At 48.8% G+C, this 22,564-nt stretch overlaps 1 protein-coding gene across 2 annotated transcripts in view; it reads right to left on the bottom strand.

The window, feature by feature from the left end:
* Window positions 1–18,737, bottom strand: part of EBF2 (EBF transcription factor 2) — a 195,147-nt gene extending 176,410 nt beyond the window's left edge. Inside the window, exons 1-6 of one of the 2 annotated variants that reach the window (XM_024560763.4) lie at window positions 18,042–18,737; window positions 15,428–15,584; window positions 14,248–14,311; window positions 13,895–13,950; window positions 13,336–13,409; window positions 7,109–7,177 (exon numbers count right to left, since the gene is read on the bottom strand). In XM_024560763.4, the coding sequence (XP_024416531.1) occupies window positions 7,109–7,177; window positions 13,336–13,409; window positions 13,895–13,950; window positions 14,248–14,311; window positions 15,428–15,584; window positions 18,042–18,172 (551 nt within the window). In that variant the 5' untranslated portion in view covers window positions 18,173–18,737. The remainder of the gene's footprint in view (window positions 1–7,108; window positions 7,178–13,335; window positions 13,410–13,894; window positions 13,951–14,247; window positions 14,312–15,427; window positions 15,585–18,041) is intronic. The other variant, XM_045195807.3, reaches the window with a different exon arrangement.
* Between the last annotated feature and the right edge of the window lie 3,827 nt (window positions 18,738–22,564).

The following is a 22,564-nucleotide window of genomic DNA, read 5'->3' on the forward strand; positions in this document are numbered from 1 at the left end:
AAGTGTCAAGTAAAAAGACTTTGACTACAAGAATGGATATCTTTGCGGAGACAGAATATGAACTAGGTCTTACAAAAGAGAGGATTTATACTAGCAGAGATTTTTTGGGTAGGTATTCTGGGTAGAAAAGGTGTGAGCAAAGAGAAAGAAGATGAAATATTCAAGATCTGTTTGATGGAACAAACATTTTGATTCCATTTGGATTCACAGAGAACTAGAAATCTGGGCCCTATCTACCATCCACTTACCTAGTCTTCAGAACACTTTTCACAGTTTCTATTTCTTTGTATGATTATTTAAGTTATCAACTCCATGAGAATACGAATGATGCCTGTTGCAGATCTGTCAGTAGCAGGAGTCAGAAATATTTGCTTAATAACTGAACAACAGAAAAAATTACTAAATCAATGAACGATGGTGTGAACCAATGTATAGATGATTAAGCTAGCTTGTGTCAAATCCAAAAGCTCTGCAAGTCTAGGAAGACTGGTCAGTCAAGTAGAGTAACTATAATTCTTGAAAACTAACCCAACCAGAGGAGTGAACGTCATAACTTTTCAGCACCACCTCTTTAATCAGGAAAAAGGAGGGTCATTTTCTCAAAGGAAATTTCATTTCTTTTTTACCACTTGACTCAGGCTGTCATCCAGTGAAGCGCTTCAAACTAACGGGACATTTTTTTTCCTTCACCAACAAGTGAAGAAGCATCCTTTCTCCTATACCTGTGTCTCCCTGAAATGACTAAGAAATTAGCAAAGGTTTTACCCCAAAACAAAGGAAAGAAAACATGAAAGAATGATGCATTCTCTTTGGGTAGATAATGTGTTTTTAGTGAAAGAAATCTAAACCCTCCCTGAGGGAATGGAATTTTCACTAAAAAAAAAGGAAAGCATTGCCCAGGGCCAGGCTTTTGTAGACTTCACAGCACTGGTCTGCCCTCCCCTGGAGATGGGGTGTCTGGGCAGAGGAGGGAAATATTAATAGGTCCCATAAATTATTGATGAGCAAGGATGATGACTTAGCATGTCTGACACCCAGCCCTGGGCCCTCGGCTAGAAACAGAGCATTTAGAGCTGGAAGGTAATGTTAAGATCACCCATGAATCCAGAGCACTTCGTTTTATACCCAGGGAGACCGAGGATCCACAAGGCAGCCCGTGGCCTCTGTAACATTAGGCAGCCGGCTAGTGAATGATCTGGGGCCAGAAGCAGGTGCCCTGGCCCAGTATAGAGCCATTTCTACTACACCATGATGCCTCTCTCTTACACAGTTGATATTTCAACCTGTCACATAGTTGAATATGACTCGTACAGTCTCAGAGTTAAATGACACTTTGGGGACAAATGACACCCACCACTTCCCAGAGAACAGATCCCCTCTGCAATGTTCCTACTGGGAGTTCTTCCAGACCATGCTCACCAGGTGTTCCCATTCTTCAACAGTTCTGAATTCTGGGAAGTCTTTACTTCTATTATGTCAAAGTCTTTTCTCCAACTTCCACCCATTGATGACAGTCCAACTTCACCACTGAACTTAGCTATGTGACTTTGGCTAAATTATCTAACTCCTTCAGACTTTTTTTTTCTCTGTAAAATTGAGAATTTTCACAACCACTGAAGATTAATTAAGATTATTTAATACAAATTCTTTACCCAGCACAATGCCCAGCGTACACAAGTGCCAATTAAATGTCAGATAAATGTTGACTATTGCTCTTGTCCATCCTTCTCAGAGACAGAATTCTCATTCAGGAGGTCTCACTACTGACAGATCTGACTCATCCATTCCAGGCAGAGGGAATGAATGGGGTTACAAACTAGCCTGAGTGGCCTAGGACGTCAGGAACCTGCTGGGCTTTGTGGAAAATGAATCTCACCAAAAGTTGAACTCTCACTACTTCCCAAATACTGCTTCTATGCTGAAAGACACAGTGGGGTTACAAGAAGAATCTACACCACAAATCAAGAATGGATTACTATCGATTTTGTTTGATAAATTAACAAAAAGAAAAACTCCAGGGTTCAGGATTAATGCAATACCCTCTAGCATGAAAGAAGATCAATAAGGGCTTTACTCCCCGCAGTTATTGTCCAAACTTTCCCATCCCACAAATACCTCTTTCCTAGAGTTAAATGATACACTGGAGAGAGGAATGACCCAGAGGAAAGAGGATTCAAGCACCTGGAACAAGGCAGTTGGTGGGGCAGAGAGGTGAGAAGAAGATGTGTTAGATGGCCAGGGAATGTGAACAAGAAGCCTGCACCAGAGGAGAAAGCATCAGCTGACAATGCCTACAGAGATGATGGCAGAAGAAAACTTCATTTAAAAGAAAAAAGGCATACCCATTAGGATGGCAACTCTCAAACAAACAAACAAAAAAACCCGAACAATTTGAAAACAAGAAAATAGCAAGTAATGTGGAGAGGTAGAGAAGTTAGAACCTGCGCTGTTGGTGCGAATGGGAAATGGTGCAGCTATGATGGCACTATATAGCAGTTCCCCAAACTACCCTACAGTTCAGCAACCCCACTTCTGGGCAGACACCAAAAAAGCCCTGAAAGCACAGACTCAAAGTGACATTTGTCCACCATGCTCATAGCAGCCTTATTCACAAGAGTCAAATTCTGACACCTGCTACAACATGTAGGAACCTGGAGGACATTATGCTGAGTGAAATAAAAGACAAAAGCTATATATATATAGTTCCATGTATATCAGGTACTTGAAGTAAGAGGTCAAATTCATAGAGACAGAAAGTAGGTGGCGGGAGGCCAAGGCCTGGGAAGAAGGTGGAATGAGGAGTTGCTGTTTGGTGGGACAGAGTGTCAGTTTTGCAACATGAAAAGAGTTGTCTAGATAGATGGCTGTGGTGACCCCTCATTGGCAACTGAACACCAAATATTTCTGAGGAAACCTTTTGAATGAGAGTCATTCTGTTGTTTGTTTGGCTTCTTGAAAAATAAAATGAACACAAACACATCAGCTCTTAAAATGGTCAGAAATAGAGGAGACCCATGTCCCAAGACAAAAGAGTAGGGTATTTAGCAAATGAGAAATAGGTTGGAACTGCCCTTTTAATTGAAAATATCACCCTGGCTGGTGTGGCTCACTGGATTGAGCTCTGGCCTGTGAACCAAAGGGTTGCCGGTTCGATTCCCAGTCAGGGCACATGCTTGGGTTGCAGGCCAGGTCCCCAGTAGGGGGTGTGCGAGAGAGGCAACCACACATTGATGTTTGTTTCCCTTTCTTTCTCCCTCCACTCCCCTCTCCTTAAAAATAAAAAAAACAAAATATCTTCTTAAAAGAAAGAAAGGAAGGAAGGGAGAAAAGAAGGAAGGAGGGAAGGAAGGGAATATCCTACCAACATACGCATGGGCAGATGCAGCCTTCAGAGATTCAAAAAGAAATCTTGTCCTCTCCACCCATCTGACTTTTAATAGGGTTGCAACCAATAGGGCTCTTTTTTTGATTCTCTCACATTGGTGACACTCTCCCTAAAATCCTCCTCCCATGGACTACCAGACGACCTTGAGCCGTAGAGTTTCAGTAGATCTACAGAAGCTTCCAGAGAGACAGAGAGCTCAGCCCATGAAAAACGATGTTGAATTAGAGCTTCTCTCTGAAGCCATGGAATACAAATCAGTATTTTTTTTTTTATCATTTTACCACACACAGCTCTTCATAGACAAGATTGAGGTGGACAACCATGGTCAGGATGTTGTTTTCATTGTTGTTTTTGTTTTGTTCTGTTCTGTTGGGTTTTTCCAAAGAGGGACTTTGGACTTTTACACTAAAGCCCAACAAGCCCTCCTCTGCTCTCTGCACACACACATTTGACACAGAAAGGAAGGCCCTGCTAGGCAGCGCTGGGACTCACAGCGGGCTCTGCGGGGCTGCATGTTGGCCTGGCTTTTTAGAGTGGGGTGTGGTGCCCAAGAGTGCATGAAAGCATGCTGGAAAGACAACTGAAAATAAAAATTAAGTTTACGTTTCTAGAGAGATCAGGCAGGAGTAATTTAACAGGGAAAAAGAGTTCCCGGTCTGTAGCTAAGTCTTAGGAAATGGAGAACTATGTCTCTACAGGGGCTGCCCTATTGCAAAATCCAATGATATCCAATTAAGGAGCCACAAAGTAGCAAAAGCTATTTTTTTTAATATTTCAAGCAGACTGTCAGAAACTGAATATCTGCCCAGGATGCAGTCACATGGGCTAAGTGAAAGGTCAAGTTGTTTTCTGGTTGGGCTGGAAGTCAATCGTGTCAGCAGGGTAACATGACAGAGATGTCTCATCGGGGTCAAAAACTCTGATTGGCCACTGATGAGATCAAGGGCATTTCTGGGATGAGCTTCTTCCTTGCCATTCTGTTATATGTCTTTGACTAATAAAAATGGAATGACAGCTGAATTAGTACTTGATATCTGCAGTTTGGCAGGCAGAATTTTGCCAAACCCTGGATTCACAGAGAGAAAAAACAAAGGAGTCTCGGGTGGTGAAAAGTTTGGGACCCGCTCTGGGGTTTCCTCTTCCCCTCCCCCAAGTATGCACAATTCCCCAGGAATAAACAGGGTTCCCTGGGGCCACAGTGGAGCGTGCCTGTTGTGTGAGAAAACTCCGAGAGAGACAGTGTAATTTAACTGCATCTGGTTAGACTGAGCCAGGAGGGGGAGGAGATAATTAGTTGGCATTGTAGGAATGAGGGCAAAGAAGAGAGTTCTATATTTACCCAGAGGAAATCCAAAATAGACTACTTTGCACCCGTTTGGTGTTCACGGGTAATCTGGACATCTCCCAGTTAGTCAGCAGTTGTTGAACCCAGGGATCAGACGCACCACTCCACCAAACCTGCGATGATGCCACCCACCCAGCCCACTTCCAACAGACGAAGGGGAGAAGGCTAAGGGAAGCCCAAAAGACACTTGGCAGCAGTAAAACAAGACTCTGGTTTTACTTCAAACAAAAGCCCTGCAATGAACAAACCAAATAATTGCATCTGTTTATAATAAAATGGGTTGTCTAAAAACCTGATACTGATCAATTTATAGTGCCATTTGGTGGGTATATATAGATGCAAAACATTTTGGAAGTAACACATATTTCAAGTGATGCAGAGGCATCATGGGGCTGTTTTACTGTGCAGAGGACGGGAAAATAAATGCCATGTTCCTATAAAGCTCCATAATATGCTGCCAAGATAGAGTTTCCAGCTTCTTGGAATAATTTAAGGCATCCTAGCACCAACAACAAAGGCATCATATATAAAAATCTTTTCTCCCACAGGTGCAAAAAGACTACTTCCTTTTGTACATGTAACATGTGTATTGCATGGAAGAACATGTAAGCATATTCGGCTGTATCCATGGGTGCAGGTCTATCTCGTTTCTTGCATTAAGAGCTGCTGCTAGTGCAGAGTCATTGGGATGCGCACTCACGAGATGTAAGGTGCACATGAGCACTTACGGGTTCACAAATGTTTCTGAAGCTGTATCGTAGGGTGTTTATTACAAGTAAAAATGTAACAATGATGAGGTTTGAGTGCCTGCTGGAAAGGACAGCTGAAGTTAGGGAAAAAGACCAGATGAAGATTAGAAAGTTCGAGGTGCATGCTGGAAGGACTGGCTCTGTGTCTAGGCTGCTCCCATGTCCTTCTGATTCCCCCAGAAGTTCCCAAGGACGGCCTGGAAAGAATGCCGCATGCAATCAGCACACCCAGCTAACAGAAGTCAGGGCAGAGCGTGCTGGGGGAAGGTGACTGTGGTGGTGAGTGGGGCACAGGCCAGGAGTTAGGACACTGTTTTTCAATACCAGCCCTGCTCCACCCAGATGCACACACATAGGCAAGCCATGTTTGTCAAATGAGGAGGATGCTGACCCCAGTAAGTGCTTACAGCTCTTTAATATTAAGCTTCCATGCACTTTCAGGAAAACCAAAGAAATTCCATATAGCTCCCTAATACGGGTCCTACGTGGACCTCCTGAGATGGCGAAGTCACTATGCACACATGACAAACATTTTCCACTTGGCTCTCATCCTCTCCTGAGCGTTTCAGAGAATGCTGTGGGACTGCCATGCTGTTTCCATCACCTCCTGAAACCTATGGAAGCAGGCAGTGCCCTCCAGCCTTTCCCTCCATGACACCACTGAAGAACAGAGGTGCTGAGTATTTTGTCCAAGGTCAGCAGCTAGGACAGAGTCAGAATTCCAGCCTCCTCATTCCTAGGGCTATGCTATACTTCCACGAAGAAACCAAGCTGGCTTCTGGGAAGAATGCCAGAGGTTCCATTCTCCCAGCTGAGAATTCACTGGGATATTGGAATAACAACTTTGGAGACTGTGGTCTCTCCAATCCATTTCAGGACCTGGCTAAGAACATGAAAACCCAAAGAAAGAAGCAAGAGGGAATTACTCCGTTTTTTAATGAAAGAGAAAAAATTAGGGGTGGGAATATGGGATTTCTTAAAAATTACATGATTGCTAGAAGTTAATTTGGTATTTCTTCATTGGTTGGTAAGTTCTGTTTCCAATCACAAAAACAGACAGCTGAGGATGCCGAAATCACATTTCAATGAATTAGCATCTTGTCCCAAAGAATCTTACCCACTCTGAATATCACATAGAACCCAGAATGCAATCCCCGTGGTGGAAAGGAATCTCCCTCAATGCTATGGGGAGCTTGTCATAATCCCCTAAACCATCATCTAAATTGGAAATCTTCAAGCCCAACAGCAATCACTGAGAATGATAAAGGGGCTGCCACTCACTGGAGGCACACTGCCTCTTTCAGGAAGCTGACTGAGACCCTGCCCTGCCAGATAGGATAGGTGGCATCCTCTCCCATCCCTTACCATGCATACACTTCTTGTTAGGCTGAAGTCAGTGCCCCCAGAAAAGAATCCCGTCACAGATATAAAGACACAAGTTCGAAAAGGAAGGTTCTGATTTCTTCCAAGAAAGGCCAACCAGAACAAGAAAATCCATGTTGAACCCACGTCATGCCTTGAAGATAACATGAAATGAACATTACAGCAAAACCCATGTGATCAGTACTCACAGCTGAGATTCACAAAGGAAAGAAAGCAGAAATGATTTTCTACCACTTTTCCTCCTACCTGTCGATGATGACAGGGTCTGAAGGAGTCTCATTTCGGTTTCCACAACTTTTCTTTTCACAGCATCGACTATAGGTTAGGAAGGAACCAAAAGAGTAAAAGAAATTGGTTAAAATCAAGAAAATATAATGAGCATAGAGTGTAAGAACATTCACAAAAATGAATATGTCCTGGGTAGCATCTTCATGATAAACTGCTTGAGAGCAGAATTTGCAGCCATGTTTAAAAACAACAGTGAACTTGATGCCCAAAGACATTCACTTAAATTCTCACTCTGTGACTTAAAAACTGGGTAATTCTTAGCAAATGACAACTTTTCCAAGAACCATATTTGTAATTGGAATCATAAACAGCTGGATTTAAAAATCTATATGGTTATTTCCAGCTCAGCATAAATGATTTTATGACTATGTATTTTAGATCTTTGTGTCTTAATGTATATTTGAAGAAAAAGGGAAAAGGAAATGTATAAAATAGACCCCAAGCAGCTGACTGGATTGTTGTCAACCTTATTTCTCAAAAAACTCAGTATATTTTATAAACATGCATGCATTCATTTACTTCCATCATTTTCTAAATATGAAGAGCACAACTATGATATATACTTTAGACTAGGAAGAAAATTGTAACATGATAGCTCCAGTCACTGCCACCAAGTCTGGAACAGAAACGGCAATGGATGCAGAAGTCCATCTTGAAAACACTGCCTCCCTAGACTTGCACCTATGAAGGGCTGGCTGCCTGGTGGATGCTGCAGAATGCAAGAGAGAAGGGAGAAGTCCTGGAACAATTACAAAGATAGGACGGACTCTGAAGGACCTGGGCAGAGAGCAAAGTACTCCACATGGGAGATCCAGACAATCGTAAAAGGGCAACAGAAGTTTGGTGTGGAGAAGCAATGGAACATGACCTCCCCGTGCAGCCCCATTGCTCCTGTCAGAACCACAGACCTCTGAACCCCTCGCAGCTCAGGCAAGCACAGGGGCTTAGGCGAAAAGCATGATCATTCACCCTGGATGCAGAATATGTCTAATAACCCTTAGCAACAACCACACTGTATGTGAGCGCTGCCCTTCCCATGATAGCTTATCTGTAGCTGAAGACTGATGCGGCCCAACAGAAAAATTGTTAATGCAGGAATTGGGACCCCAGGGCTTAACCCAACTCTGTCCCAAACTGCCTGCATAAATTTAGTCTCGTCTCTTTAACTCCTCCGGGCTTTGCCTCCCTATATATAAAATTAAAATGTTGGACTAGGTCATCTCCAGCATCCCTTCTAGGTTACAGAAGTCCATGAGGCTATGAGGTTCACTGGGCACCCTCCAAACACACCCACAGGGCAAGGAAGAGAGGGAGGCTGCACAGCAGCAGGGGACCCAAAAGCCTAATGGCCCAGTGTCATAGATTTGCCCTCTGGTTCTCTGCAGTACTGTTACCATCTCGGGTCCTCCACAGAATAATAAACAAACAAATATTTTACAACTTTTAAAATCCACCTCTCTCTTGCCAGGACATATGGATTATTTAGTGAATAATTTACCATTCTCAAAAAAATAGACTATACTTCAGAGAGCTGCTTAAAATATTCTGCTGAATGGGCACAATGAGGTTTTATGAGATTCACTCAAATTAGTAGGAAGTAAAAGAAAAATGGTCTCAACTCTCTTAAATACCAGCGCTTGCCCCTGGGACTTTCTGAAATAATATTTTGCTTTTGACATTATATTAGGCCTTAACTTTTATTATTTCAATCCATCCCAAGATTAATACCAATAAAAATGCTGGCCAGCTGCTCTGCGCCCCCCACCCAAAGCCCTTGCGTCTCTTCCTAACTCCTACTCCCACCCATTTCTGTCTCTACCTCTCCTTTCTCTGTGGCATATGTCAACAGAACCTCTGCAGCTCAGGCAAACCTTTGTTCTTAGCAGCACAATTTCAAAAGCCCCATACCTGCTAATTACCTAAAGCCTTCTACCTAGGCTCCCCTTTGACACCATCAGCACATCAATCTAATCCAAACGTGTTTGATGCTGGGTACAATTTAATTCTAACAGCACACACTATCAATCTGTTTAGTTTGAGAAGGAATGATTCTTGGGAGGCTAAGTTTGCAAAATTGCTCAGCTGAATTCAGCTGCTTTCCATAGAGAGTTTCTCATGAAGAAAAGAAAAACAGATAAAAATATAAGCCTGGTGCCAGTGTAGTACCATGTGGGGATTAAGCTCAGGGAAGGAAATGATATTTAAAGAAAATGCGGAGAAATTTCAGGGCCCGGTCTTCTATTTTTCCAACAGTGCCATATTTAATTATAATCTCTAACGTTAATAGCACAGAAAAGATTTAGAAGGTACTCACTTGGCCATTGCGCTATAAGAATAAAGGGATAAGAACAATAGGATTGGACTGTATTTGCCCTGTTTGAGACCTTCTTAAAATTTCTCTGGGTTAGCCATAGCTAATTCTTGTTTTCTTTCTTTCTTTTTTTTAAAGTTCTCATCAACATGTCCTAGTTATTCCTTATTTGGTTTCCTAAATGACATTCAGTCATCATGCCAGAATGTTAAGAGAAGCAACAGGAAGTGGAAAGTGAAAGATGTTCATGAACTACTTTCCCCAAACAATCTCTCTGGGATCAGGTATGTGGAGAGTTGAGAGAGGGAACTGAGTCCCTGAATTACACAGATAACAAACTCACTTCTCCCTTCTCTTTGCCATATAGTCAAAGCCTGAGTGACCAAGTTCAGGTTCAGTTACTTTCATTAAAAAGGCTTTTTAGGGTTATTTCCTAATAAGCAAGTCTGTAAGCCTGAAGTTCTTGTTTAGGGATAAATAAATAAATAAAATAGGAAAAAGAAAGAAAGAAAGAAGAAAAAGAAGGAGGGAGGGATGGGAGAGAAAGAAAGAGAAAAAAAGAAAAGAACGAGGGAGGGAGGGAGGAAAGAAGACGGGAGGGAAGGAGGGAGAGAGAGGGGAGGGAAGGAAGGAAGGAAGGGAGGAAGGAAGGAGAAAGAAGGAGGGAGGATGGGAGGGAGAAAAGAAGGAAGAGAAAGAGAGAGAGAAAAAAGGGAGGGAGGGAGGAAGGAAGGAAGGGAGGAAGAAATTAGACAAAGAGAAGAGGAAACTGAACTTGGCACTAGGTAAAGACTGTGTTCACAAACTACCACAGAGAGGCTCAGAAGTGCCCTTTTTTCCTAATGAATGAAAATGAAAGCTCTTCGCTTACTCCTCCTGGGCTTGGCTTGCTTTGGTTTATTTTATTCTAGTGCTTGTTTGGAGAACCTTTTACCTGAAATACTCTCCATTTGCTAATAGGCCTCTGTCATCCTCCTATCTCTTCATGGGATCTTGACAGGGAAAGGCAAAAAATATAAGTTGGGGGTGGGGATTGGGGGAAAAATGAGAAATTTTATCCCAATCCTGAATCTTACCTGAATTTTTCAGAAAGATAAAAAAAGGGAGAGAGGGATGGCTGGAGAGGAAAAAAATCCCAGCCATGGACACAGAATGTCCAGTCAGCCAAACTCTTGCAAAGGAGGAGCCAGTATGCCCTTTCCCCTCCAAAATCGTTTTTAAAAATTCAACCCTCAACTTTCAAAAATCTGTCTCTAATTTCAAACTCAAATAAGCGCACAGCATGGTGGCTTTTGTTTTGTTTTCTTCTCCCCAACTCCTCCCTGCGATTGCATAACAAAAGTGTCTAAATTCACACCATCTGGCCCATAAAGACACTGGCCCCACTGCCCGGCTGGCCCATCTGATTAGGGCCCTGTCTAGCCTGCGCCTGGTGGGGAAAAGTCACAGCTGTGGGCTTTGCTCTGCTCAATACAACTCTGTTATTAGCCAGCTGTAGGCCTTGAGACGACTTCTGTTCAAATTATAATATCTTTTAACCCTCTGAGCATTTGAGGGCACAGGGGTGGCTGGCAGAAACATAACAACTAGATTTCTCCTTGCTAATAATTAGCAAAATGAACTAAAGCAGAGAAGAGGGAAGCGGAGACAGTTGGGGAAGGGAAAGAAAGTTATTCCTAAAGCGATTTATATTGTTTCCCTCCTCAAAGCTAAATGCTAATTTATGAACTTTTTGACTAAAGATTACAGAACATAAAACCATGCCGGGAAATTGCCAGGTATGCCCAAGAACACCCACCAGACAAACGAGGCTGAGTGTCATACGCGTAAAGAAACAGCCTCCGACTGCCCCCTCCATCCCTGACTGCTGTAAGTGGCTCCTCCAACGAGAAGGGACTTTCTCCCCCCAACAGGAGACCCAACCAGTTCGGATGAACACATGAAATGAGAACTTGCCTTTTACATGCATCCAGCATTTGACACTACCCCAGCTCATCTCCCAACACACAGGGACACACACGACAGACACACTGCCCACCCGTGGGTCATTTGTTTACTCATAATTAACACTTGTTTTAAAGTCTAGTTTGGGAAGAAAATAGCAGAGTATCTCTTCCCAGGTCTCAAATGCAGGGAAGTTACAGTACATTAAATTTTTATATTGTATTACTAATACAGCCTAAACTAGAAGCTTTAAAAATTGATGCTCCTACTTAAACAGCATAAAATGAGGAGGATTTGACTGGGCTTAAAAATAAAAATGTCAACCTTAAATACAGCTGGATGGGGCATGCAAGTACTACTTAAAATAATAGGTATAATTCATTAGACAATGGGCCAGTTTGGGGTTTTCTTCCCTTTTAAGAAGATAATCTTTCCAAACAAAGACATTTAAAAGTATAAAGAGAAATTTTTAAAGAGCACCCTGCCATTAACCAATGGAATCAAAGTGTTCTGACTATTTAACCTAGGTATTGCAAGCAAGTTCATCTTGGAATTGTTTTCTTTCTAAACGGATATGTCAAGGGGCCCTGGGATAATGAAGCAGCTCTCTGCTTACTCCATCGGCCAGCACCTCACCCGGCTACTCAGGCAAGGAAGCCCCACTCCCTTAGCTCTGGCAGAGTTGAACTTTGAATTTGGCAAGGTTTGTTTTTCTAATAGTTGGTCAAAACCAAAACAAGCATGTCTGATTGTTATGTTTCTCCCTGACTGGGTTGGGAGGGAGACAGGACTGCCAGAAGCTGACCATAAAACGGTCCGAACTACATCAGCCATGGCCCGCAATTACCCCAAAGAAGTAAGTCTGGAGTTGGGAGACAACTTACTGAAGCAATAGCGGAGTGAGCGAGTATTGAGGCTTTCTCTCTAACCAGAGATTTTGGAGAAAGAAAAACATGTATGGGATAAAATATTTACATTTTTATAGTAAAATCATCACCTCTTTCCAGAGTTCCCTTTTTATAGAAAACTCTCTCTCCTTCACTGTGGGATCCCCAATACCTGGCAAAATGAGGCACCCAATAAACATTCATTGAAAGAACGTGTATGGATGAATTTCTTCTAATTTTTTTTTTACTTCTTTCTGGTCAAGTAGAAGAAAGACTCAAAATGGAATGGCTTAGTCTCTGAAAAGAAGATGGGCAAAAGTGCAGAGATTCCAGGAGACCGCACCTCTCACAACTCAGCCATCAGAATCCAGCTGTTGCTCCAGACCTCCCGTCACTGCTGGGGAACCCCACTGATCTTTCTCCCCCTAGTGCCTCCTGACTTAAGAAACCCCTCTTACAGGAGAATCACTGGAGAAGCAGTATCCCAGGAGGAAGGAAATGCTTCCGCACCACAGGCAAGTGCCTCAGCTGGGGGCAGGAGCACCCTGGAAATGGGCTGCTGGACCCTCTGGTGGTCCCTTGCCCAGACTGTGAGTCTCCAGTGCTTTGACTCCACAACGCCACTAGCAGCCCCTCCTTGGAAAACTACCCCGAGCTTGCCACACAGGTGGAAAGTACCTCGTTGAGCCTCAAGTACCTCGCTGGAGAAGAGACTGCTCAGGGACAGTCCCCCTCCCAAACCTGGCTGGGGGAAGCCCCGTGGTGCCTCCCCTTGCTGCCACCAACTGCTAGACAGCAGAGATTGTGCAGGTAGGAGAAAACTCCAGAGACACCTGGAGATGGAATCCCACATGATTCTGGGTTTCCTTTTGGAGATGCCCTAAGAATCTGGCCTTTAGTATGGAAGGCGCCTTGTAGTGACTGGCTGAGCATTATCACTCCCGCATGTCCCGATGGGGACACCCACCCGCCTGCCTGTAAGCCAGAGGTCCGATCCCCTGCCCAGCTTGCTAACCAACCCCTCAGGACAAAGTAGCTCTTACCTGCACATGACCTCGTGTGTCAGAAGAACTCGGCACATTTCTGGATTCTTGTTTTGCCCCTCGTAAGCTATGGGCTGTAAAGGAGGCAAGGGCAGGGAGGGAAGTTGAGAGGGGAGTTGGGAAACAAAGAAAAGGGGGCTTCAGAGCAAGCCCAGAATCAGCTTTCCTCTCTCTGCCCACTGCTTCCTTACGTGTGCCCGCTGGCAGCACAGAGACTAAGCTGACTCAAGCAAAATAATAATAACAAGTTTGCCCCGTAAGAACATATTTCTTGCAAAAGGCAATGTTTGGGGAAACTGATTCTCTCAATAATTGCTTCCTCCCTTCACCTGTTTGCTCACCACCCCTCATGCCCAGCACCTCCCCACCCAGAAAGAAACAGGACAACTAGGAAGAAAGAAAAAAAAAATTTTTCCAAAGTGGACAAGGTGTGAGTTGATGTGCACAGACAAGTCTAGTTTGACCCAGGAATTCATAGAGGGTGCAGGGAGGTCAGGGAAAGGCAGGGGAGGGGGAGACAAGGTCCTGGAGAGGAGCAGCCAAGGAACTTGGGGCTCACCTGCTTGGTGACCGAGTCAATGAGCCTGACGTACAGGTCCTGCTCCGTGCGGACGCCTGTGGGGGTGGGGATGGGCACAAGGTAAGGACCTCCAGCCCCACTCTGGAAATCCCCAACATGTCCCCAGCTGGGGCCAGGCCCAAGAAGCTGCCCAGGGCTGTGGGTGGACCTGTAGGCTGACCGGTCCTGAGGGCAAAGACCACCCAAACCGCTCCCTGACCCTGACTGAGCCTCCCAAAACCTTGCTCTCCCTAGGTCCCAAACACCTGCAAGCTACTGGGACAAGGTCAACTCGGCTTTCCTTGAAAGGGAAATGTGCGGGCACCTGGACCCAGAGGGCGAGGGGTGCTCACCATTGCTGTAGAGGAGCTGTAACTTGTAGTGGGTGCCGTTGTTGGTCTTCTCATTGCCTTGCTCCTGAAAAGACAGCAGTGTTAGAATTCGTTGCTCTCGAGGCCCCCAAACAAGGGAACAAGGAAAAAGTGCATCCCTACACCCTCCTGCAGCATTTCACCCCTATTCCCAGCCTTTAACAACCCCCTGCCCAGCCCTGGGTCAAAGGGCAGAAGCTTCTGCCGAAGGACCACCTCCAAGACTTGCTAAGGTTCTTGGCCATTTGACCCTCTCCAATCCTCTGTCCCTCTCCCTTAAAGATGTCCTCAGATTGCGACCCCACAGTTGCAACAAACTGACACCACACCAGTGATGCCTTTAACAGTCCCCACCCAACCCACCCAGCTGGCTCTGTCTGTCCTTAGGAAGTCAAAAGGCTTCTCTTGGCAGAGAGGGAAAGAGACCTGTCATATCGAAGGGCTGCCTTAGTCCCTGTCCCGATAGGACCAGCACCTCCAGGGCCATAAAAAGCAGGGACCGAGGCCCAGGGTCTAAGTTTGAAATTAGAGACAGATTTTTGAAAGTTGAGGAAGGATCTCTGGAGTGCCTGCTCTAAGGCTCACATTGTACAGTGGAGGAGACTGAGACCTAGAGAGGGCAAGAGATTTCCCTTCCATTATATACCGGCTTCCTTTGGTATCAAATGCAGTTCCAAACCCGGTCTGGGTTGGGAGCCGAAGGTTGGGGAGCGAGAGTAGGAGAGGAGTCTCAGTGGATAAGGGGGGCCAAGGCTGGGTTCTGGGCTTCCACCTGGTAGCTACCCGACTCCTTGGGAGCAAGCAGGTGCAAAATAACAAAAATAACCCAGAGAAGGGCAGCACAGCCTACGGTATACTTTTAAACCACGCTCTAGTGGGAAGGGCATTTGCATGGGTCAGTCCATGACCAGGTTCTGCTAATGACCCAGAGGCTGGGTGCTAGAGCCACCAGCGCCCCTGCAGCAAGTGGTGGGTGCACCGGAGTGGGGGCAGGAGGAGGTACGCAGAAATCGACTGATTTAAAGGCTGCGAGTGAAAGGCCTCGATTTATCATCCCTGATGATGTGAACAGAAAAGTGTCACAAGTGACAGATGGAACCTTTAGTGCTTTGCAAGGAGGTAGTTTTTAGGCCACCAGAGGACGGAGGGGACTTCCACTTACTTTGTCGTTCTCCACAAAGTCTACGAAGGCTGTGCGCTCAATCTCCACCGGCTGCCCCTGCCTGTCATAGAGTGCCAGGACGAAGTGAAAGAAGTTGGATTTCCTCAAGTTGGAGGGAGGCTGCTTCTCAAAGTGGGCCCGGGACAGGGCGACTCCGCTGCGCAGGAAGAAACAGGGGGACACCAGATCCGGGAAAAGAGAAAAAGACACTACGTTACCAGCATGCCCATGCAACCCCGCAGAGGGTCAAGGGTCCATGTCCCAGGTCAAGAATCCTGGACCCCTGGAATATTTCAATTCAGATTTAGAGGAGGATCCTTAGATAAGTCTCTGTGGCCACAGAGGTCAGGTGGCAGGGCTGACCCTTCCAGCCTCTGCTCATCCCAGCGTCAGTCACCTTACTGTCAGGCCTTTAGTAGAGACGAAAGGATCCCAACTGCACAGCAAGGCCGGGATCGGTCCTCCAGGCAGGGGCCCGAATCTTGTCCTGCAGGGTCCCCTTATCTATTCTATCAGGTGTCCACCGAATAGGTCAGGAATTGGAGCTGGGTCCCGGGGCTTGGGAAATAAGCGCCTTGTTACTTTTGAAGACGTGACCGTTCTCCTTCATCTTCACTTGAGCTAGCTGTCCGAGTGCTACTGCCCATAACGCCCCGCACCATGGTATCTCCGAAAGGCGGTGGGTGAGAACCCAGGCTGGGGCAGGAAGCCCAGAGCCCAAGCCTCAGTCCTACTGGGAGAGGCTTCCTGTTTCCCTCGCTCTTCCGAAAAGTTGCACCCAGGACAGTGGCGGGGTGAAATCCCCGAAACCAGTCCTAGGGGGCGAGGGCCACCGGGAGCGACCTGATACTGGGCAGTCTGCCCCCAGAACTGCTGAGCTTGGAGATGCCAAAATGTTATTGAGAGGCAGAGAAAGTCCTCGCCTGGGACGGAGGAGAGCCTCGCTCCAGTCACATCTACCCGCGGCGCCAGCCAAACCCGCTGACCGCGAAACCCAAGTTGGAGGACCCCAGAGGCGCCCTCGAGCTTATTGGATGTGTATACACACCTCCCCGCCGACCTGTCGCGGCCTGGGATGAACTGGCCGCTACATAACATTTAACAGGAGACTCCGGGCCCAGGCGAGCGCGCAAATAGATGGCTGGAGCTGCCCCGCGGTGCTAGGATCTCTGGGCCTCAGGGCCCAGGTCGCGAGCACTTTTCACTCTTTTGAAGAGAGTAAAATTTTGCTAGAATACCCCACTCGAGCTGTTTATTCCGATTTCAGTAAGTATTTGATGAGGGGAAAGAAGGAAAGCAGGGTTGGAGTATTTAAGGAGATCGGCGAAGGCAATGCGCCGCGGAGCCGGCTCTGAAGAACTGCCCCATTTCCCTCCGCCTGCAGACCTACGAGCTCCGGACGGCTGCGAAAAGCCGCTGCCACCGTGGTGTGTGGTGTGCCGGAGGGATCGGAGGGATCGGGCGCGTCCCGGAGAAATCCCGGGGCATCCCCGGCTTGGGCAGGAGGGAGGGAGCCGCCGCCCTCCCCGGAGCGATGCGAGTTCTGTTTCGTGTGCTCCGAGGGTGGCAGCTGGTTCGCTCTACCCGGGACACCTGGAGACCATGGCCTGCTAGGAAAGGAGGAATTTCTCGGTGTGATGTCGGGACTCAGAGAGGGACAACCAGGAGAGCAGATGGAGAGGCTGGAGTAGTGGGAAGAAGTTCGTGGTCTCCTTGGGGGTAAGGGCACTTTCTCTTGCAGACAAGGACATGGGGACCACACATCCCAGCTCAGCAGTGATGATGAGGAAGGGAGAACGGAATGTCCTCGTTGGGTGGCCCTCCGGGCCAGGCGTTTACCACCTCAGCAGGCGGGCGCTGGGAAACACTCAACTTCAGGGACTAGCGGCTGGTGATTCCCCTGCGTTTGCGGCCAGCTCCTCTCCTCGCCTTTCTTCTGCAGTTTCTTCAACTGTTACTCCTTCGCTTTTTCTCTTTAATTCCTTCTTTCCTCTCACCTCTCCAAGGTGCTTCTGGCCCACTGCTTTATCTCTGCGCCTTGATCCTCCAGCCTGCCCCTTCCCAGAGCTCCCGGCTGCTTTGCCTTCCCAGGAAGCCGCTCCTGCCTTTCGGGCTCCTCTCGCCACCGCCGCCATCTGCCCGCTGGGCTCCCGGCCTCCAGGAATCGCCCGACAATAATAGGCAGAAGAGGCTCTCGCCAGCAGCTTGGCGGAACCCGGCAGTTGCCGGGAAGCCGGCTCTGGTCCTCCCGCTGCAATCGCGGCCAGGCCCTCCTTGCTGGGCAAGGGGCTGAGCGGCGAGGCGTTGGATGCTACTGTTATTTTTTCCTCCCAGAGAGTGGTCTGTGGGGAAGGAGTGAGGGAGAAACACAACGACCCAGGCAGTTCAGAAACTCGAGTGTGAGCTGCGGGGTAAGTGTTCCCCTGACTGAGCCGACCTGCCTGCCCGAGGGCGAGCCCCAGCGCGCGGGGCCGGGGCAAAAGATGCGGGGGAGAGAGAAAGAGACGGAGCAAGCGAGCGGGGGGAGGGGGGACAGAGAGAGACCGAGACAGTGAGAGAGAGCAAACGAGCTAGAGACTTTGAGCGCATAATAATTGTGCGACAGTCTGGTTACCTCTGCGCCGCAACATTGGCGTCCACCACGCCGACATTCCGGACCCAGGACCTGACCGAATCCATCTCGGCGCCCAGCGATTTCTCTTTCAGAGCTGGTCCTCTTCCTAACGTATCTTGAATCCCAAACATCTAAAAAGTCTGATCTGTCTCTTTAAAAATAAGAGTTACCACGCTGTCCTTACTGTCCCCAGCGTTGTCACCAAACCGTTTCCTCCAAAGCAATCCCCCCCAAAAAAGGGATCAAGTGCTGAAGTTTGAGTCTCAGTTGGAAGAAGAAAAAAAAAAAGATAACCCGTCCTTTGCTTCCCGCGTGAGACGCGGATTGGTGTAAAGTTTGGGTTTTTATCCTCCACAAGTTTAGATCTGCCACCTCAGGCCCTCTGTCCTAGGTCGCTCGCATCCTTTCAGCGGCAATGCTGCCTCCAGAAAGTGATCACAATTTAGAAGCATCACCTGTTCTGGGAGAAACAGGAGGAGATTGATGGCTGCCTAATCTCTCCCCCTTCCTCCTGGTCCCCCACCCTCCCTGCTCCTCCCCACCGCTCCAATTTAGAAAAAAAAAAAAAATCCCCAACAGGACCAGTCGTAAAAAAAAGGGGGAAGACCCAGAGCCGAGAGGAGGCGGTGGCTGCGAGCACCTCGGAGCAGGGCTGCGGCCGCTCACGGACCCCATGAATGGGTTACTACGGCCCTGGCCGCGGGAGGCGGAGCCGCGGCCCGATAAGGAGCCTCATTTGCATGGACGCTCGGGATTGGGCGACGCTGGGCAGGCCGGGCCGACGTCCTCCGGCGGCGCGCGCCACGCTCTGAGGTGAAAGGGGACAGAAAGCTGTGGCCGCTGGCTGCGTCTTTGGTGTGCGTGCGTGGGATGGGGGCCCCAAATCCAGCTCCGTCGCGGGGTGGCCCGGGAGGAGCCCGCTCAGTCTGGCCGCGGGAGCGGGGAGCCTCTGTGGATCCTGCCTCTAGATGCAGATTGTTGTAGCCTGCGGGAAGGCGTATTCATTCCCTGGGCTTGGATCTCGTGCGTGTTTGTGAGGAAGCGCAGAGTGTGACCACATGTACTCATGTTTTGTGCAAACGTTCCCCAGAGCAACCCACTTCCCTGAACGGCTTTCCCAAGTCTCCCGGAGTTGCATGCGACACTCGGGTTTCGTGTGCGGTTTTGAGGTTGTTGAGAGAGAAGGGCGTAGGAACGAAAGCGGGGCGGGGGGGGGCGGCTGAGGCGCGCGGGGACGGAACGAACAAGGCTCAAGTGCTATTCAAATAAATAGCGTGTCGGGGAACACGGTCACGGAACCCAGGAAAAATGCCCCCGGGCAGACGCTTGCGAGAGTCGCACCGGTGCGGAGGCGAGGTTGCGGACAGATCGCCGCAGGCTTAGTGCGAGAGCTGCTCGGCACCGTCGCGGAAGCCCCTCCACCGTCCCCACCCATTGCGTGAAGCCCCGGGGAGCCCGCAGAGGAGCGGCAGGGAGGCCGTGGGGGGGCGGGGCGCGGAAACTTTGCCCGCGGCGCGCGGTCGCCACGGTGCTGGCCGCGGGCTGGCTGGTGGCCGGGAGGCGGCGGCAGCTCCCCTAAACAGCTGAAACCCTAGACGGCTTTTTAACTACGCCGGGCAGCTCGCGGTGCCTATTAAAAACCCTCCTGGCTGGGTGTTATTTTCTTGCCTCTCCTTTTGTATTCTGCTCTGTGCATAGATCTGCTGCTGAAATCTAGAACACCAGCGCGAAAACAGATTTGAAGACAATGAATGCAAATCTGTGCTCAAAGACCATCTGCCGTGGAGGAGACAAATCAGCTGTTCCCCAATTCGAGCGGCTGTGCCGGAGCCTCCCAGCCTCATTACGGAGAGGCCTCGGCGCAACCTAGGTCACATTCAGGGGACTTTCCCCCACTCAGGACTCCAATTTCAGCGTGAACTCACTTCCGACCACATCACTTAGGTGTAGGTGAGCGCTCACAATTGAACTGTGAGAGTTTGCCGCTAGAGGACACAACGCTTTCCCAACTCGTTTGCCAGGGTGGACAGGAAGCTCGAACTTTCAGAAAATGCCGCTTTCCGGAGAAAGGGACCCTTCCGCGACTCCACTCTTCCCCAGGGCAAAGGGCGGCCCCAGGCTTCGCCGGCGGATCGCTCTAAGGAAGCGCGAGTCTGTACTGCGGCCATTCACTTGAGGAACGATGGGGATGGGGAGGGAGCGTGCGGACCCCCTCTCTACAAACCCAGGATCCAGGGACCGGGTTATTTTAATAAAGGGTGTCGAGAACGTGAAAACTCCCCTCGTCTGGAGAGTGCCTACTGTGGCGCCACGGCCCCAGGGCTCTGGCTTGGTCCTCCTTGTTGGATAACAAGGGCAGGGGAGCCATGAAGGGTGATTGCGCGCCAGAATATGCACCACAACTGTTGTAAAAGCCCAGTGAGATGAGAGTTGTCCAAAGAAAGAAGGAGACAGGGTTCGAATTTGTGGGGGGTGAAACTCACTACTCTGTTTCAACTAGGCAATTCTCTACTTTATGCAGGTTTTATACATATTTTCGATCCCTGAAAAAACTAAGCATCCGAGTCTTTTACCCCGATTTGCTCTCTTTATAAATCTCTGGCAACCTCAAGTAACCACCCCCATTCTCGTCCGTGGACTGCGCCCAGTACAGGCAATGCCTCGGATTCCTTGGCGGAGAGTGTGCAACAGCCCGTGAGCCCCTCAAGATGTGTCGATGAGCCCCGCGATTTTTCAAAAGGCCTCTGATCTGCTGCACCGCGACGTTACCGAGAGGAACCGTGCACAACCCTAGGGGCCGCAGGGCGGCAGTGGGTCCCGGGTTGGCCCGGACCGTCTGCCCCTCAGGCTGGGTCGGCCGGGGTTAAAGGGCACGGCCAGGGGTGAGGACGCTGGCTCTTCTCGCCCGCAACAGCTGCCATCTAAATTATGCTCCTCCGGAAGCGAATGAATTGGTCCTTTCTCCCGGCTCCCTGCGGTCCTCCCTAAACTAGACAGCCGCGCACGGCGGACACCCGCCACCCGCAGCTACCAAAGACAAGTTCAGTGGTCAAGGTGCCCTGCCGGGAGGTAGTTTTAGAAAACCGTGGCCCTGGAACTTTAACCTGGGGTTGGGGGAAGCCCCACCGCGCCTCGCCGGTCGCGTTAGAGGCAGCCTCCCGCGGCCCCGCAGGATAATCGAGCAAACCGCGGCCACCCTGCTGCGCGCCCAGTGGGCTTCGAGCCACGGGCGCCCAAGTCCGCCCTTGGCTAAGATGAAGTTTCCGGCTAGCGCCGGGAAGAGGGCGGAAGGACCGGGAGACGGGGAAGCAGCCTTGGGCCCAGCAAGGCGGCGCTTCGGCCTTCAGGGAGCAGAGCGCGTTTCTGCCAACCCTGTTGGGTTTAATTACGTTTGTGCAGGCTTTGGGGGACGGGGGTGGGCGCAGAGTCGGCCACCCGCGCGGAAGGAGCATTGGTTAATGTTGGAGTGAGCTGCGCCTGCAGCGCCTGGAGGGTCGCTCCCATCTCTATCGCCTCCGGCTACCCTTGAACAAGCCTTTCCCAACGTTGCACACAAAACCCGCCCGGAGCTGCGCGGGGCCGGGCAGGCGCAGCTGCGTCCCCGGGAAGCCCTGCCCGGCGGGGGTGCCGAGCCGGCGCATGCCTCCCGGGCTCCCGGCCCTGGAGCTTCGCTTCGGCCCTCGAGCTTCGTTCCGCCGCTTGCCGGGTTCGAGAAAAATACAAGATGAACATTATTAAAAATTTTCACAACAGTCTATTTGCACAAAACCGGGATATGGTGGTGGCATTTGTCTTTTACCCTGTCCCCTCCTTTGTTCACTCTTCTCAATGAACCCCCGGGTTTTTTCTCGCGTTTATGTTTTACATCTGCACCTCAGTGTTCAAATTCCTCCCGATTGGGTTTTTTTTTTTTTTTTTAAGGCCCCTTTCCCCAATCTCGTTCGGTCCAGTCTCCTGGGCGCCGCGTCTCTCCTCTAGGTCAGAGGTTCGGAAATTTTTCTTAGAAAATTGCTCTCAGGGCCTCATTCACATCCAGCAGGGCCCTGGTGAAATCAGGTGTGAGAACACCTCTGCCCCATACAGCCTGACCTTCACCCCCACAACCAGACACACACACTGCAGCACCTGGGTCTATGCAACCCGACAAACAGAGCCTGGCTACTACGCAGGGAGTTCGATCCCCACGGACAGTCAGTCTGGGTTTTGTAAATTAAATAAGTGACAGGTCCCCGGTAAACACCTCTTCGAGCATGAGTCTTCCAATTTGTTTTAGCTGGAAACTTTGATTTTTATTCGGCCGAGTAGAAATAGATTTGTTCGCCTTCTCAGAATCCTGCTGAATATTTAGCTCACAATTTCTCATGAGATATTTTTTAAAATATCCAACACCACTACTACCTACTCAAAATTTCAACTTACGAAAACCACTTTTCTAACGAAACTGGACTTGTATACTCCATAACAGAGAGTTCCCAAGGAGGGAAGGGGAAAAGAAACTATTCACAAATGCTCGACAAATATAT

Source organism: Desmodus rotundus, chromosome 9 (assembly GCF_022682495.2).
Source record: "Desmodus rotundus isolate HL8 chromosome 9, HLdesRot8A.1, whole genome shotgun sequence".
Lineage (NCBI taxonomy): Eukaryota > Metazoa > Chordata > Mammalia > Chiroptera > Phyllostomidae > Desmodus > Desmodus rotundus.